The 18,228-nt window shown below is 45.7% G+C and overlaps 1 protein-coding gene across 16 annotated transcripts in view; it reads left to right on the top strand.

Moving 5' to 3' along the window:
- The window catches only part of ANKHD1 (ankyrin repeat and KH domain containing 1), a 119,365-nt gene that overhangs the window by 63,717 nt on the left and 37,420 nt on the right, over nt 1-18,228 (top strand). For 14 of the 16 annotated variants that reach the window (XM_069869584.1, XM_069869590.1, XM_069869582.1 and 11 more), the window contains 5 exons: nt 3,217-3,304; nt 3,900-4,027; nt 4,199-4,342; nt 4,984-5,086; nt 14,033-14,776. In XM_069869584.1, the coding sequence (XP_069725685.1) occupies nt 3,217-3,304; nt 3,900-4,027; nt 4,199-4,342; nt 4,984-5,086; nt 14,033-14,776 (1,207 nt within the window). The remainder of the gene's footprint in view (nt 1-3,216; nt 3,305-3,899; nt 4,028-4,198; nt 4,343-4,983; nt 5,087-14,032; nt 14,777-18,228) is intronic. The other 2 variants (XM_069869595.1, XM_069869596.1) reach the window with 2 other exon arrangements.

Here is an 18,228-nt window from a genome sequence, read left to right on the forward strand (position 1 = left end):
GCAGAATGTGGTGGGCAGTCTCCTTGCTAGTTCCTGTTCTTGCAGAGTAAGCATTTGCATGTACTTCACATTAATACAAGGGAGAAGTGCATTGGAAAGCCAATGGGGATGCCTTTGGACAGCTTCCCTGTTTTCTGTCTAGATTTTGGTCATTGACAATAGCTAAAAAAAAAATAAAAGGTCTTTGAAATGTCTGGCCCTCCTGGGCAAAAGGGTGTGAAGAGGCACAAGCACCACACTGGCTCAGCTGCTCATTTTGACTTGTTTGGGACATTTTCCCTTAAAGCTTGAGTCGATGCTGTTTGTTAGCCTTTATTAGGGCTAAACAGAGTGCTGTAGCCACCAAATTAATCTCATCTTACAATACAATATGCATTTCTGTCTTCCAATTTGAGAAACACCACTAAAACACATTAACTTGAAAGATCAAGAGCAAGCGGGCGCACGCGTGGTTTGGTTTGGCTGGACTGGTGATGTGTATGGTACTGCAAGAGTTTGAAGTGTAGAGGAACTGAGGATCAGGTTCTGCCCGCGCGATGCAGCGACAGTTGGTTAAACTGGGCAGAGTAAGTGCCTTGCATTTCAATGAGGAAGCCTCCTGACATGCGTGTGTGAGACTTTAGCAGTGCAGTCTGTTGAGAACAGTGTTGCAGATAATGATATCTTACTGCTGGTTATCTGAAGTGCTGTATTTGGATGCAATATAGGGTTGCTTTTCATTGTCTTGAATGTAGCTAAGAGGGCCTAAAATCAATTTTGCTTCTTCCTGTCTTTTCTATTTCATCCATGGGGGGTTAGGAGTGAGTATGTAATTGTTCAGGCAGTGATCATAGAATCAGTTGGATGGAAAAGACTTTTGAGATCATCAAGCCCAGCTGTACCTGTCCACTACTAAATCATATCCCTAAGCACTTCCCCTATCCATCTGTTAAATACCTCAGGGGATGGGGACTCCGCCACTGCCTTGGACAGTCTCTGCCAGTGCCCAAGAACCCTTTTGGTGAACAAATTTTTCCTAATGTTCAGTCTGAACCGGTTCTTGAGCAGCTTGAGGCCATTCTCTCTCATCTATCACCTGTCACTTCGGAGAAGAGACCAACACCCACCTCACCACAACTTCCTTTCTGGCAGTTGTAGACAGTGATGAGGTCTCCCTCGGCCTCCTTTTCTCCAGGTTAAACAACTCCAGGTCCCTCAAACGCTCCTCAAAAGACTTGTTCCTCAGCCCCTTCCCCAGCTTTGTTGCTCTTCTCTGGACACATTCCAAGGACCTCAGTGTCTTTCTTGTAGGGAAGGGCCCCAAGCTGAACCCAGGAGTCGAGGTGCAGCTTTACCAGTGCTGAGTACAGGGCACAGTCACGCCCTGCTCCTGCTGGCCACGCTGTTTGTGATACCAGCCAAGATGCCATTGGCCTTCTTGGCCACCTGGGCCACTGCTGGCTCATGTTCATCCACTGTCGACCATAACCCCCAGGTCCTTTTCTGCCAGGCAGCTTTCCAGCCACTCACTGTTCTGGTCCTGCACACTGGAGTGAAGTGGTGTTCAGTGGTTCTCTGCAGCCATCACTGCTGGGCCTGTGATTTGCTGGCACAAGGCAAAAAGCAGTGAGCTCTTTATATTGGTTGGCAGTGGCTGAGGAAGGAAGGTACCAGAACTGCCAGGTTCCAGAATTGGTTTCAGCACTCAGGGGCATGCTGCTAATTCTTGCACGTCACAGGGCCACACGCTAACAGGATCAGCTTTAAGTGTCCTACAAATGTTTCTAACATGCAGACACTCCAAAAGCATGCATGTATTTATTGGCAGCTGAGCACTTGTTTGCCCTAGGAGCAGAATCTGTTTATTAATAAAAAGAAGTGACTTCACCAGTCAGTCTGTAAGGCTGCCCTCTCCCCAGGGTATGACCAAGGAAGCAAAGAAACCAGAGTGGTAACATGGAGTTCAAATGGGCAGTAGGGCGATGTAATCATGCAAAGTTCTTACGGAGGTGCAGGAGCAGAGCGTTTCCCTCTTTCCACAGCGCAGAGGAGAGGGGCAGCATAACCCCCGATGTATGGCTAAGGAGTGGGTTGGGGTTCCTATACAAGGGCAGTCTCCAACATAAGATCCAGGCAAGGGATTTCTTCCTTGAGTGTATGAAGAGAAAGCAAGCTTTAAGGTGCAGCTTGAGACCAAAGCAAGCCATATGTCACAGAACACATGTGGGGTTTTCAGGAATGCTGGAATGATGGGAGGAATTGATTTGTTCTGTCCAATCTGTTCTTGTCCTTTTCTGTCTGTAAATAGCAGTGCCACCCGCTGTCAGCAGTAAGTGAGCTTTCCCTGGCAGATATACATGCAATTCCAGAAGCACCCAGTGAATTTAGGTCTTGGCTTCCCAGCTGTTAAATGAAGGAAAGCTATAGTGCTGGTGTGTTATTGGTCAGAGTGAATATTTGGAGCACAGCTACAGGCAATCCGGAAAGGTGATGTTCTTCCCCGTTGCTGCTGTAGGAAGGCTGATGTGTGTTAGGCAGCATTCACTGTGGTATCGATCATGCATGCAGGCAGATTCTTTGGTCTGGAACCTTTAATAATGTTGTATTCAACCACATCTTTCCAGTATTCAGAAAATTTCTAGATTCAACAATTGGTCTTGCTTCTCATCCCTATTTTATTGGTTCTATTGGTTTTATTCATCTGTTCTCCGTTCTACTCTCTAGTCCTCTTACGCAGACGCTTTTTGTGACCCATGGTGATTTGTCTTGGTTTTATTGCTGACCCTCTTCCATGTGCTTTAAAAATGTCATCTGTCTCTCGGAGGTTGTGTTAGTGGCAAAGATCTGGTGTGCAGCTCATGACAGCTCTGAGAACTGCTGCCCGTCAGTTCCCAACCACCTGGGCGATGGCTGGGTCACATCACTGGCCGTGTCTGAGAAGGAAACAAGATGTTACTGTTCTCAAATATGTTATGAACACTCAGATAAAAGGGGGTGTAACCAAGGAAAATTCACTGTGTGATAATAGTATGAATGTAGTCTTAGTGCTTTTTGGAAGTGTTATTCAGTATTTAAGGTAACATGAACGTTGATTCCCTTCAGTTTGTATCGATTACAGTCAGCTTATGAGATAGATCTTCTTGAGAAGATCTGGTCCCATCGTGAGGTGGTCTCAAAGCTGAAACACTGCTATACTTTCTACCCATTTATACATGCATTATTTCTCCTTTACAATAGGAGCATGAATCTGAAGGTGGGAGAACCCCATTGATGAAGGCTGCGCGAGCTGGTCATTTGTGCACTGTGCAATTCCTGATCAGCAAAGGTAAAATACTGGGTTAACTGAGTGAAAACCTCAAAATGCGATATTACAGTTCTGCATGCTTGCGATCCTTCTTCGAAACCTGGATATGTCTGTCTGTTTGTCACATTGCCCAGGGCTTTTGATTTTCATTTAGTTCATGATACACTGAATCACAGAACACTTTGCTCATTATTTTCCCAGCTGATGAGTCAATAGATGTGAAGAACCGCAAATATTTTCAGTTTCTTAAAAAAAAGCATCCCCTCCTTCAGGAAAACCCACCCTCGAGTCCTGTCTGAACAGTAAAAACTTCACCATGTGGTATCACTGGTGAGTATTTAGGATGAACATTTGGGAGTTGTGCTGTGTACCCTGTAAGTGCTCCCTCGTCCTCCCTACTGCTGAACCAAGGTTGCTGCCGGTACCACCTTGTCCTTACAAAGAGAGGAGGATGCATAGTAGCCAGCAGTCACGCAATCTCTTGCTTTTACCCCAGGAGGATATAGGAATTAGGAAGATTAGGAAAGTTTCTCTCTGTTCCAGAAATTACTGTACTTGGTGATGCTTTTTAAAATATCATTTCCTTGTATTTAATTCTGCAATCTTCTCTTTGTAGGTGCCAATGTTAACAGGGCCACAGCTAACAACGACCACACGGTGGTGTCCCTGGCATGTGCTGGAGGCCACCTGGCAGTGGTTGAGCTACTCCTGGCACATGGTGCAGATCCAACTCATCGGCTCAAGGTATTGACTTCAGACTCTGCATTTATTGTAGGCACTGAACGAACCACATCATTGATCTAATGGCTTAGCAAATATGCAGTTTTACATAGTCTAACTCATATCTGACGTGCTATACTGGGTAGGTAGCAAAATGCCATTTTCTGGCTCATTATTTCCAAAATCTCACTTCAGGATGGCTCGACGATGCTCATTGAAGCCGCCAAAGGAGGACACACAAATGTCGTTTCTTATTTGCTGGATTACCCAAACAATGTTCTCTCGGTTCCTGCAGCAGACCTGTCTCAGCTCACACCCCCCTCTCAGGATCAGTGTCAGGTAAGGCCCAAGGAATTGTTTGCAAATATCACTATGAATCTTGCACAGAAGCAATTCCTTAACAGTTATCTTTGAAGTTAATTTAGATGTGAGCACGTACAGTGGAAGGCATTAGAAAAGTATTTGAAAATGGCAGGGAGTGCGGAAGCTGAATGACTTTGTCTGCACTGTCCTGGAGAACACATGCGCTTTGTGCCTCTCAGGTGGACCTCATAGCACAAAAGAATATGATTTTCTTGATGGCATTTGCTCAGTGTTTGCTTAAAGAGTTCTAAACCCTGTGACAGCACGGCTCCAATGTCCTTGCTGATTTTGGTTGTTATGTAAAAGAAAATAAACTGGATAGATTTAGAATTCCTCAGTCTGGAGAGGCAGCTTTCCAGGGGAGTTCCTTGGTTAAAAGCCTAGTGATGTGCATGGTCTTCCAGCCTGTACAGTCTAGGATGTGGTGAAAAGCAACACCGTTAGTTTAGACAGATGATCGACTAAACCAGCATGGGAAGGTCCTACTAAGAAGTAGCACAGCAGTTTGGGGAGAGTGGAACAGAGGTGTGCTGTGCCTGTGCATGAACGCATCGCGGTCTGGTCTGTCCAGAAGGTTTTTTTTTTTTATCTAAGCATGTCTCTGGCTTTGTTCCAAGGTCCCACGCGTCCCGGTACATACACTTGCCATGGTTGTACCTCCCCAGGAGCCTGACAGAACCCCTCCAGAGAGTTCGCCGCCTCTCCTGGGAGTGGTGAAAGGTTAGTATGCAGCCACTCGGACAGCAGAGGGATTTGGAAACGAATGGGCTGGGGACAGTTTTCTTAGAGCTTGTGCAGAATGTAGTCCACACCAGCTCCTGAACACCTCTGATGAAGTGCAACTTAAAATGGTTTATGTAGTGTATAGGTTTTGCTTATTTTTTGTGTTCTTTACTACATTAACACTGGCTATTCTAAATTTATTCTGCTTATTCTAATTTATTAGAATTATGCCTATTCTGTTTTTTTAGAAGAAAATTACTGTGGTAACTGCCATGGTGCAGAGTGATAAAAAAACCATGGGTATCCTCTAGGCATGGTGTTAACTTTTGAGTATTGTGCATTACCCATCTAGAATAGTTGAAGCTGTTCTACATGAAACTGCTATCCCTACTTGTTTCCAGTCCTACAGTAGCAATGCAAACACAGTGGGGCTGTGAAATACCAATGCAGAGCTACTTACAGGAGAGGTTTTCTTGTCTTAGTAGTGGTGCTCTTGTCAGTAACCATAATAGCAGGGTTTGAGCATGGTGGAGCTGACCAGTTGAGACTTTGTGCAGTCATTAAATGGTGAGTTTGGCAGTTTGTTTCCAGCAGTGGGCTTTGTAAACTAATCTCGATATCTGTAAGGCAGCTCAGAAGGAGAAGTAAACTCCCAAGTGGCGCAAAGTGCAGCTTTTCAAGATTTACAGTTTTGGACAGGGGTATCAAATATTACAGTGTGCAGAGCTCTTATTAGCTTACTTTCCTTAATTCCTTTACTCTGGAAATGCTCCATGTTCCTAAAACAAATGAACCAACTGAGCCCAGGGGCTTTAATGAACACGGAAAAGGCCTATGTCCTGAACAGTGTTGGAATGCACGGCTGTGACATTTGCCATGCATCTCTGCCATGCAGCTATTGGGTCATACTCCTAGGATGTGCAACACAGGGTAATTTAGGTTTCATAAAAATGAGTGCCAAACAAATACAAAGAATGTGCAACTTCTGGTTCACATAAACATGCTAAAACCTCTGTACCAGCACACATGCCCTTATAGTAATGTAACTGTTAGCGTGGCTCAGGGCTTCCTATTCTGGAATTGTGTTTTGGGATGCATGGAAATTGGTGATGGGTTCTTTGATGCTGTCAGAAGACTGAGGTTACAAGCTTGAACTCTAATGTTATTTAACCAAATTATGGAAAGCAAGTAGTTGGTTGTAGTTTAAGGAATAGCTCTCGTTAAACAAACAAAAAAAAAAAGCTCAAAACTTATTGCAGGTGCCAGCAGAGATTTTAGGGGTGCTTTTGGCTGTACCGTGGTGTGGGAACTGGCACAGAGCTCTCTCTGGTCCCCCTGTTTCAGGACACGCTTCATGAGTGTCCGTGAGACTCATCTGTGATGCCTTGCAAGAGATGCAGCTATCAAAATGTGTCATGGGGCTGACGAGGCATTCCTGACAACTGTGTGCGAAGCTCTGGAGGGTCTCAGGTCTTGAAGGGAAAGGTGGTGTTTCTGTGATAAACAGTGATAATTGTAGTGGTACCGTTCTGCGACTATGACTGCAATCGAGTCAGTGTTCTTTGCTGAACTTCCGTTCTGAACTCATTACACACATAGGGCTTTAACAAGCCCTGGGCTTCTGGGAGATGAGGGGCAAGAGAGAGGTTGGGTAAAGACAGGTTCATTATTTCTGTGAAGCAGGGGAAGCAATCTTAGGTTCTTAAGTAACAAAATTGTTTATCTTCAGAAGACAAATGTCTTGCCTTCACCCTTAGCAGTAGTCGCTGACTTTTTATAAAACCTCCAAACTACTCGGAGGTGGGAGAACAACCCTGAGCCTTCTGCACTGCAGCCCAGCCCGGGTTTATTCTGTGAGAGGTGCTAAAGTGACAGCTTGGTTCCTGAAGAGTTCTTGGCACATCTAGAATATGCCTGTGTGTTATCATTGTGATTCAGATGTGGTGGAAGGGTTTGTAAGAGGAAATTGGGGTCCACTGTTGAATCGCATTCCTATTCAGTAAAGTAGGAAGACATACGGAAGAGTTGCCATTCAAATAATTGCTCTGGTAAAGGATTAATATCAGTGTTCAGCAACTGAGAGGAGAAACGTTTTGAGCTGACAGTGGATCTAGAGAGACTCAGATAAAGGTGACATGCAAAGGTAGGAGCCTCCTAAAGAACTGGAGGAAGCAGCAGAATTAGTTCACAGGACTGATCAGACCTCGCTTCTTATATGCTCAGGAAGGATTGGTTTTACTGTTTATTGTGTCCATATAAAAGTGAAATCACAGTGAAGTTCAGCTCTTTGTGCTTTCATGAGGAGAGGCAGGAGATCCCTTCCTCGGTGTCTTGTACTTGCTGCTGCCCTCACTGGGACGTGGTCAGGTCTGCTCAGCAGCCAGCAGCAATTCTGTTCAGCGCAGAGAGTCTTTTGGCTAGAATAACCATACACACTGTTTCCACAGGACCAGAGAGGCTCTCCAGCTTTCCCAACACCAAATGTAAAGCTCTGTGGCTGGGATGCAGCTCCCAGTTCCCCTCCATCTGGTGCCCTCAGGGGAAGCTCACGAGGCTGTGGAAAGCAGCAGAGTTGTTTTCTTAGTTAAAATATTTGAACTGTCAGGTGTTTTTAAGCATTTCCAAATTGAAAGCAGTCTGGGTTTGGAGGCTGAGGTATCAGAGTGCTTAATACCTATCAAAGTGTTGTCCCTGAGATTTCTCCACTGCTGTTTTATGTGGGCAGTAACTTGCAGCGTCTAACATTTGTGGTGTGTGGATTTTTAGACTTTCGCAAGCTCTGATAGACTTCAGTTATTGGTGTGAAAGCTGCCCGCATCTGCCCTTCATCCCTGGGGCAGAGGCCAGAATTCTCTTCAAGCTGAGCAGGATTTTTGAAATCTGTAAGCTTTCTAGGTTAGACTTTGAATACATGGCACCCTCTGCATCTCTATGTAAATCCAATGGTGACAACTCCGAGAGAGGAAAGGGAAACCAGCTCTACAGAGCTTCAATAGCTACAAGTTCAGTCAAGATTTTTTACCACAATATCTGATTTTTATGCCTAATGCTGAGCTATAAACTGGCAGGGATCTCATACATGATGTGATTTAATTGAAACAGAGGCAGATTAACATTGGAATGAGAAAGATTGTCTTGTTCTCACTGAGGTGAAGGCGTTAAAGCAAGCCGATGTTCTTGCTTTTCCATTCCGACTCCTTTCAGACCTCTCTGCTGCCCAGCCCAGCTGCCTGGTCGTTGTTCAGGTGCTTCAGCATCTGTTGATTCACTCCTGCTGTTCCCTCTGTAGCTGTTGCTGGGGTCAGCAGCTGGCCCAGTTATCCGGGATGAGTTCTTGAGTGAACTGTAATGATCCATGCCTTGTAGCTTTTGTCCTTCACCAGTACTTTCCTAGGAGATGTACAGACCTGTTCTCCTCGTGTGTGACTCTTCAGCAGTGTAGGCAGGTGATTTAAAACCAAGACACATGTAGATTCCCCCGGAGCACAAGCGGATAAAGATCTTTGCATGGGGGTAGGTGAAATTCCACTCCTTTGAAGCTTCACTCACTGCCTGCCACCGACTGTTTGAATCACACCTAAGCAGCTTTCCAGTGAGATCCTGCCAAGCTATCAGAGGAAACTTGGGAAGGAGACCAACATTGGAAAGTAGCTCGAATGTTTGAATGTCAAAAAATTGGTTGAAGTTGGGCTTGATTTCAGCCATGTCACCATCGCCTGGCAGATGTCATCACACCTATTCCCTGCACGCTGTCCAGAGAAACCCCAGCAGGAGTGACAATGATTGGCAAAAATCCTGCATGGTTCACAGGAGGAACATAGTGAAAATACAACCTCATCTGATTGTTCAGTCTTCCACAAAGTGTCCTGTTCTCTATCAAGAAGAATTAAGTGTGTATTAAAAACAGTGTAGCAGACAAATTCACTTGGGAAGAGAAGGCTGGGTTTTGTTGCCCATACACCAGACTATATCAGCTTGTACTTTGCATTTGTGTGTACAAGGGGGCATTGTTGCCCTGGGTACTCAGAGCTGGATTTCTTACCAGTAGGAATGAGTTAAACATGGAATTTTCATGACAATTCAATATGGAGCTCGTCTTATTCCTGCTGATGGGACTGATGAATTCTCATTGCAGGCAGCAAATTTTACTCTTGACTCCAGAGTGAAATCAGATTTGTAAAATACTCTGAAGTGCCAGAAGAGTGGACAACCGATTCTATTAAGAGTACAAGCACGTGAGCATGGTTTATGCCTCGTGACGTGGGCCTGTTGTGATGTGAAGAGCAGACTGGAGCTGGGAGTTGACGGGGTGGTATATTGTGTGGTGTGTTTTGTTTGGTTGGGGTTTTAAATCCTAGCTAACATTACTGATCAGGATGCTGTGAGGATTCAGACGTATTTATATGCTAGGGTTGGCTCCAGCAGAGATGAGGTGTCAACACACGTTTGTATCACGCAGTTGACTTTTTTTCTTGCTGTTATTTTTCTTACCAGAAAAATCTTTTGGAATTGAACTGTTTGGATTTGCAGCCACTCTTTTTTTTTTTTTTTTCTCCTCTTTTGTTTTTTATTCCCCATTTAACAACTCCAAAACTTGAGGAGCTGTCAACAAGTCCCGGAATTCCATCTAATGAAAATTAAAGTGTAGTGTAACTGTTTCAGGTGGTCGGTCACCAAGATGAAAACCACTAAGCTGAAATGAAAGTTGTGTTGACAGAAACTTCCGGTAGAAGGGTAATGGACTATAAAACCAAACCTTTGCTCTTTTTAATTTTCTGAAAAGGCCTTAAAAATAAAGTAGTGATTTTTTTTTTTCTTAAACTTATGTTGCTTACTCTAAAAATGCAACAAATGTCTGTCCTTGCTCACTCGTCAGTTATTGCTGTTAGGGTAAGAGCTGAACTGGGCTTCATATTTCTCAGGCAGTAAGTATCTTGGTCCTCGGACCTGCAGAGGACGGAAGAATTACTTGCCTGTGGTGCTGCGGTAACATATGAGGCTGTTGTTGAGCAAACAGTACCTCTAATAATTATGTCATTGAGGTCAATAAACTAGTTCTAGGAGAGTTTACTTTTGACGGGTGCCATCTCACCTGTGCTGCTCTGTTCATTGTGAAAGGTCATATAAATGAGTTGGGTTTTGGGAGAAGGAGATATCCAATGGATTAGAAGTGGCTACCTCATGCCTGCAGGTGTTCCAGGCCCGGTTGGATGGGGCTTTGAGCAACCCGATGCAGTGGGAGGTGTCCCTGCCCATGGCAGGGGATTGGAACTGGTTGGGCTTTAAGGTCATTTCCAACTCAAACCGATTCATGATTCAATGAATCATCAGTACGCTGTATGAAATGTGGTATCAGACTTGTTCGTAGGCAGTAGCCCTATAAATTTGTGTTAAGCAAATCTAAATTAGCCAAGTATCATTCCTTAGTAGAGCGACCTGAGGACCATAAATATGAAGGTTGTTTCTCCAGACTATTTCTCCCAGCGCCCAGGACCTTTCAGTGTTGCAGCCAGAAGGAATTCAAAACTGGTGATGGTGCTTGAAGGAGTCTGCACTGGTTGAACGGACTCTTGCAACACAGGTACTGAGATGATCCTTGGTGTCCAGGAGATTCTATAGGAAACACTTTCCTCTCATTACCTGCAGAGAATAAGAAGTCAGAGGAGTGGATGGGGAGCTGTTTATGCAGAGCAGGTCTTGCCCTTTGTGATGTGTGTTGGTCAGGGACCTGGCTGCTGAGATGTGTGTGCTCTGTGGGAATGAGAAACAAGGCTGCAGTGAGCAGGATAGGGACGGGACCCTGTGGGAATGTGGAGTATCAGTAAAAGAGCATCTGGTGCTACCGGGCACAAAATAAACTGGGAGACAGTTGATTCCTTGCTCTGTGGCTTTCCTGCTGTGAAACCCCATTCTGTGGGTTTTCTGCCAACTGAACCCCTCTGTCCCATGGTTACAGGTACCTGATGGCTGGGGATAGTGGTGTAGCGTCATCTGTATTTCCTTTATCTTCAGTCTTCATTTCATATTAAACAAGATTTCTAAAAGTAGGCAAACCTGTTGCTTTAGAGGCTGGATTGACTTCTGAGCATTGTTGGGTTTCATGTTGCAGAAGGCAGGTCCTGTAGAAGATGGGTGCTCCACCTAAAAGAGAAATGAACAACAAAAAAAGAGAGGCTGAGGCAGCGCTGCTCTGCCCTGGGATGGTTTTTCAGTCATACTGCACATAGGTGTTTCAAAAGTGAAAATATAAAGTAGTGTCTTGTTTGTCATTACTTACTAGAATGGGCACAGTATTTTTCAGGCTATTATAATGTAGGAGATTTGAATCCTACAGGAAATTGCTACTTTTAAATACTTCTGATATCACAGTATTATTCGAACACATAGAAGTTCCAAGGTGCCAACAGCACGTGGTGCCCCTCGGGTTCGACCTGGCTGTGTGGGGTGTTTGTCAAGTTGAGCACATCTTCCTCCTTACCCCTCAGCTTCTTCCACTACTCCCAGGATCATGGGTTGCAATCGTTTTCTGGTGTGGAAAGGGTGATTTGGAACCTGAGAAGTGGCCCTGTTACCTAATTAGAAGCTGATTAAAGAAAATCTCTGCACCTCTTCTGGAATTCCAAAGCCCAGCTCTTCCCTTGCTGGTTTCCTGCTGTCTGCCTTCAGAAACTGCCTTGGTGTTCCATGGGAATTCCCGGGCTGAGTCACTGTCAGGGAGCACTGCCCGCTGGGAGAGCCCTGGCTCCTCTGCCCAGCCCGTGGCTCCGTACAAGGCTGCGCTTCTGCTCTCTGCTCTCCCAGGGGCTTGGAGAAGAGTTGCTCTGTGCCAGGCTTGTTTTCCTCAGGTGGGACTTAACTGAGAGAGGCAGTATTGTACTTTATTATATGGGGCTTCTTGAGCTAGAGTTTTTCTTTCCTACGGAGTGATGGAAGTTATCCAGAGTTGCCAGGCCATGGGAATGCCTGCTGTTAGGATGGAAATTACGGTAGAGACAGTAACCTTAGGGATGAGGTTAAACAGAGCAATGCAAAGGGTTCTCGGGTGCATCTTACAGTTAGGGTTGGTTTGCAGTGAGGTGACTATGATGTATCTGCTCCTTCAGCCGGGGAGCAGGTTGGGTTCCAAAACTACCAACTGATTTATTAGCTCCTAAAATAGACCTAGAAAAGCATTGCAGAGGGTTGTGGTGAGTGCAGTATGCTTTTCGAGAGTATTCCGCACAACGTAAATTGTAAGTCGCACTGTTTAAAATGCGTGGATAACTATAAACCCCGACTCTGCTGCAGAGGGAGAGCCTGTGCTTGCAGCAGGCGTTAGCTCGGCATCTTCCAGCTGGCACAAAGTGAGCAAGTGCAGCCTGGATACACCTTCTGTATTGTTCCCTGAAAAATTGTCCTGAGACTTGTATACGGATAAGGGACAAAATAGCAGCGATTGGCATAGGTGTGTAGCTGGAGCTGCTGCCCTGGACGAGAAGCCGAGTGTGGTGCTGCACCAGAGAACGCATCCCAGAGGGGGTGGAGGCTGTGGGATGCTGGGGTTCAGGTCCGTGTTGTTCCCTTACATCTAGATGAGTTTTGTTTTCACTCCAGAGTCAGGGAAAGATACTGAGCAAAGAGTTGGTTCAATTCTAGTGCAATCTTTGTCCTCTCTTTTTACGAGAGAAAAGCTGTTTTTAAAAAGAGAGAATTCTCACATTTGTTTGCTTTTTCAATTAGTTCCTCAAAACCAGATTCACTTCAGAGTGAGGGGGGTGTGACTTCTGGTTTAATAGCAGTGCAAAACGAAGTCGCTTGTGATTGATCATTTTGGTAAAGGAAGGCCCAGGGAGATATAAATTGGTGTTTTGGGAAACTTAGTCCTTACAGAGCCGATGACTGAGCCGGGGCTTGGTTCTTGCATCCAGACTGTGTGACGTATAGATGCCTTTATGAAGTCATGGCTCAAACTGTACAGAAGTTTAGTTTCCCTTTTAGTTAGTAATTATATGACTCTGCTTTGTAAATATCCACATGGACTTGTTTTGTTGCTTAAAATGCTGCATCTCTCTCCGTTTGGGTACAGTCAGTGAGTGTCGGTGCAGGAAGTCATGTGAGCAGGCTAAAACTTTCCATGGTTTTATTTGATTTTATTACACTGAAGTCATAATTAAAATTTCAGCACTTAATAGATCACTGCTAGCGAGATGGGACTAGGTGCTGTCACAAAGCGGCTTTTGGGAAAGCAGCCTCGGGTTGCTTCAAGGTAGCGAGCTCTCAAGAGAAGTGCAGCCTTGGCGTGGGGCTCCTCGCAGGATTTGTGTCCAAGATTTAATTGTGAGCAGAGTTGTTAATTTGTTACCAGTGAGAGGGACGTAAGGGAGGTGTTAATGTTGTCTCAAATTTTTAAGATGTGCTGAAGTTTCAGAATCCATTTGTGTGCAGGGAGCCTGTGCTGGCAGGAGTTCTCTGGAGTGTGAAGGTGGGATGCTGTAGCACTTGGAGAAAGCCCAGTTCAAGCCTGACTTGGCATCAGTCAGCCTTCCCTCGCAGGGGACTGCTTCTGCTGTCACCTCGCTGGTGGGAGTCACCTGTGGAAAACAGTCCGAGTTTAGTGGCTCTGCGCATCAGAACAGCTCTGGGAAGTCAGTCATTTATTTCAACGGCCTCGCTCTTGTGGCTGATTTCACATCCCAGACACGTTGCTGTGTGTGTCAGAAGCCATAAAGGTTCCCTGAGATTTTACCAGCTCTGTTCAAAGGGAAATTCAGCTCAATACAGAAAATTCTAGCTGTGTGCTTTATCCTTCTCTGTCCCGGTGTGGGGCGCAGGGTTTGCCTTCCTGGGCTGTAATGGACGTGCAGAGTTAGCTGTAAAGATTTCTGTTTTGTTTTCTTTGGTGGGTGAGTGGGGAGGTTGGGGTGTCCAGCATGGCATTTTTTCAAACATTTTTCATGTGCTTAGGTGCATCCAAGCAGAAGTCAAGTTCCCTGCAGGTAGCAGATAAGGACCTACTGCCACCTTTTCACCCCTACCAGCCTTTGGAGTGCATAGTAGAAGAGACCGAAGGCAAGCTGAATGAACTGGGACAGAGAATTAGTGCCATTGAAAAAGCACAACTTAAGTCATTGGAACTAATCCAAGGTGAGCCTTTAAATAAAGATAAGATTGAAGAACTTAAAAAGAACAGAGAAGAACAAGTACAGAAGAAGAAGAAAATCTTGAAGGAGCTGCAGAAGGTGGAAAGGCAGTTGCAGATGAAAAGCCAGCAGCAGTTTACCAAAGAATATCTGGAGACCAAAGGGCAGCCAGACACACCGCTGCCCCCGCAGCCACAGTGCCCACTGCCGGGCGGCTTCCCAGATGTTGGGGCCGATAAGGGCCCGCCAGAGGATAACTTGTCAGGGTTACCTCAGGCTGACACAGTCTTGTCTAAAGACGATGAGCAACAACAGTCTCCACCACCCGCTGGACAAATAGAGTTTGTCCCCATCCAGCCTTTGCCAGCACCACAATGTATTTTTTCTGGTAATTTAGGTTATAATGGGACAGAGTCTCTTGAACTCCAGAAAGCATTAGGGAACCAGCAGAATGTAGGACAGCAGCAGCAGATTGCTGGGCAGGGGCTCTTAGTTCCAGAACCAGACGGATTAATGGTTGCCACTCCAGCACAGACGCTTACCGACACTCTTGATGACCTAATAGCAGGTGGGTTCAGAAATATAACTATTTTTGCATTACTTTGTGTGCTCAGTTTCCCCTCTCTCTCCTTTCCTCCAAAACCATCTTGGGGTTTTCCAGTTTGGGAATACTTGCTTAAGAATAAAATTCCTGATTAGTCCTATTAATCCTAACAGTGACTTCCCATTCTAACATGAAACCTTTAAATATCTTTTTCCCAAGTGCAAACCATCCTGTACTGGAGACCTGCTTTAGCCCCTTCAGCCTTGTTCTTTTCTGTGCTGCTTTAAAAGGCCTTGTCCTGACTGGTAGTGCCCATTAGGAAACCAGGAAGCGTGACAGTTTTCTCTCTTCTGTAGAGTTTTCTGTACAGGCTTATGCCTCAGCAACTTTCTCCAGTGTAGTGGCCATCACTAGAAAAGCCAAATCACTGTCACTTGCATGGACAAGGTGTCCCTCTCCTTACTGGTGTGGTGTTGCTCTGATTTAAACGCAACCTGGAATCTGCTATGGCGTGTGTTTGCAGAGCACCCACTGAACCCCAGTTGTTGCACAGGATTGTCTGCCTGGTAGATACAATGTGTGGCAGAAAGGTGTCCTCTTACCTGGATGATGAGTCAACATCCAAACATCTTTCCCTTTGTTAAACATTGAAGAGAAACAGCAGTTCCCACATGCTGGGCTGTGTGAAGCCCCGTGGAAAAGACATGTTGGTTTGGTTGTGTGTGTTCCAGGGGTGTGACTAGGATGGATGTTTGCCGCAGGGACGCAGGATACAGCCGGTGGGGTTTGCTCTGTGGTTTGTGTAGTTCAGTGTTTTTCAGCTTTTCTTTGCACCCTGTGTCTGTCCCTCAGCCCTTGTTTCCTGTTTCCCCCTCCTTGTAGTTGTGGCCCTGTCCTCTAAGGTTCATTTCAAAGCTGTAGAAATATGTGGGAAGACCTTTCGCCAGCAATTCCCGAGGCCTTTTGGAGTAGTAATTGCATCAAACTCATGCCAGTGGAGACTGCCTGCAACTTTACAGCCTCCCCTGGATGCCACAGCTGGTGGAACGCTGGGATGTGTTGTGCTAGCTCTCTTCAGCTACACAGTGTAGTGCAAAAATCCTCTTGTATTACTGAGAACCAGCCTTTGTTCCCCCTTCCCTGGCATGCTGTGCCTCCCTCCCTACTCTGTGTTGCGCTTCAGACTGTTCAGCCAACATTCCAACAAGACTGCAGTTGCTTTATTCTGGAATTGTATCGCTTAGGATTTAGTAGTGGAGGGGCTGAGAAGGGAAATGTGAAGGGTTAATGCAAAACATCATAGGGAAGGGCTTTGTCTTTGAAGCAGTTCCTGTTGCTGACAGTCTGAGGTGTCAGCACAGCTCCATGTGGTAGGTACCACTCACAGTCAGCAGGCACGGGTCACATCCAGGGCATTCAAAGCACCCCAACTACACACTTACTGTGTCAGCCGAGGGCTGGGAAAGGCTGCTGGAAGCCAGCGGAACAGTATCTTAAACAGAATTAAAATGCCTTCAGCATACGTTGGTTGATTTTTTTTTTTTGAAACCGTTCACTGGTTTTGCTAATTAATGACATTTTTTGCTTAGAAATGAGATAGACTTATTTCAAAAACGGATATAAACTACACACTCTTCTACAGCTGCAAGAGATAATCATTACAGAAATGCACCCCAGGGGAACTTTGGCTACACAATGCAGAGGCTCCTGTGACAAGGGACTGACATGGCTTTAGTGAGGTACATAATCATAGAATCACTTGGTCTGAAAAGGCCTTTGAGGTCATAGAATCCAGCCATACTTGTCCGCTACTAAACCAGATCCCTGAGCACCTCCTCTGCCTGTCTTTTAAATCCCTCCAGGGATGGGGACTTCACCACCTCCCTGGGCAGCCTTTGCCAGTGCCTGAGAGCCTTTTCCCTGAGGAAATGTTTGCTAATGTCTAATCTGAACCTCCCTTGGCCCAATGTATTTCCTTCTGAACCTCATCAGTTTATTTTACTTTCCTCCCTTCAAAAAATGCTGGAAGAGCATTAGACATTTTGCGCATGTTTAAATCCAGGCCATAGAAGCAAATGCCCTCTGTGTCAGTGATAACCCTGCCGTGTCTCAGACTGATGGGCATTTATAAACAAGCTACAAATCTGCCTACTTGCACTTCCAGCTCTTTGATCCAGGTTTAAAAGGCACTTGATATTTTCTCCGAGACATGTCTGTCAGTCCTTAATTTTCTAAAACAATTTGGAGCAGTAGGAACTGTTACAGGCACGGATTTTCCCACACATGCTGCAGATGCCAGGTAAAGTTGTTAAGGCTTGTGCCTGGTGTGTGGGAAGCCAGTCCCTGGGAGAAGTGGGGTTGCCCTTGGCTGTGCCAGCCAAGTGTCTTCCTTGGGCACAGCCCTGCTGGTGGAGCTGCGGGAGTGGTGGCGAGTGGCCCTTGGTTTAGAGGACCCAGGAACAGTTTTATTCATGCTGAGTTTGCATTGGGGTTCATTCAGAGGAATGGAAGTGTTAAATTGGCTTTTTGTCCTCTGTTACAAACCACCTTTTACTGCTGCTCCTATAGTGAGGATGCAAGAAGTGAATTTTTCCAAGCCTCAACTGAGAGCAGTTGTGATGGAGAACTTGCATTTCTACAAAGCTGGAGCACCTCCCATACAAGGACAGGCTGGGAGAGTTGGGGTTGTCCAGCCTGGAGAAGAGAAGGCTACGGGGAAACCTTAGAGCAGCTTCCACTACTGAAAGGGGGGGCGCTAGGAAATCTGGGGAGGGGCTCTGGATCAGGAAGTGCAGGGACAGGATGAGGGGGAATGCTTTTCAGCTGGAAGAGGGGAGATTGAGATGAGATTTTAGGAAGAAATGTTTTGCTGGGAGGGTGGGGAGGCCCTGGCCCAGGTTGCCCAGAGCAGTGGTGGCTGCCCCATCCCTGGTTCAAGGTGTTCGAGGTCAGATTGGATGGGGCTTTTAGCACCCTGATCCAGTGGGAGGTGTCTGTGCCCATGGCAGGGGGTTGGAACTGGATGGGATTTGAGGTCCCTTTTGAACCAAACCATTCTGTGAGTCTAAGAATTGTGACACCACACACAAATGGAGGATTTACCTTGCCAGCCTGGTCTGGTCATTTGTGAGCTGCCAGGCACCAAGGTGCTTGGTGTCATGGTGCAAAGTGTGGGGACCCTCGCTGGTGGTCAGTCAGTGGTAGACAATGCCCAAGACGCCTATCTCATAATGCTGATAATAAGTAACCCCTGGAAAATCAAGTAAAACCTAAAAATGAAACTGCTTTTTCCATTCCATTTTGGTTGTAGTGGAGGTTATTCGGATGTGCAGAAGCAAAAATCTTGCAACTAATCCCGTCTTGGAAGGTGTGACTGATTACTGGTGAAATTTTAATTGGGTTGACAAAAGAGGCTAGACGTTGTGCCATTTACAGCAATTAATTATTCTAGATCATGTCTTCCAGTAGGAGAGGAT

Source organism: Phaenicophaeus curvirostris, chromosome 15 (genome assembly GCF_032191515.1).
Source record: "Phaenicophaeus curvirostris isolate KB17595 chromosome 15, BPBGC_Pcur_1.0, whole genome shotgun sequence".
NCBI classification, from domain to species: Eukaryota; Metazoa; Chordata; class Aves; order Cuculiformes; family Cuculidae; genus Phaenicophaeus; species Phaenicophaeus curvirostris.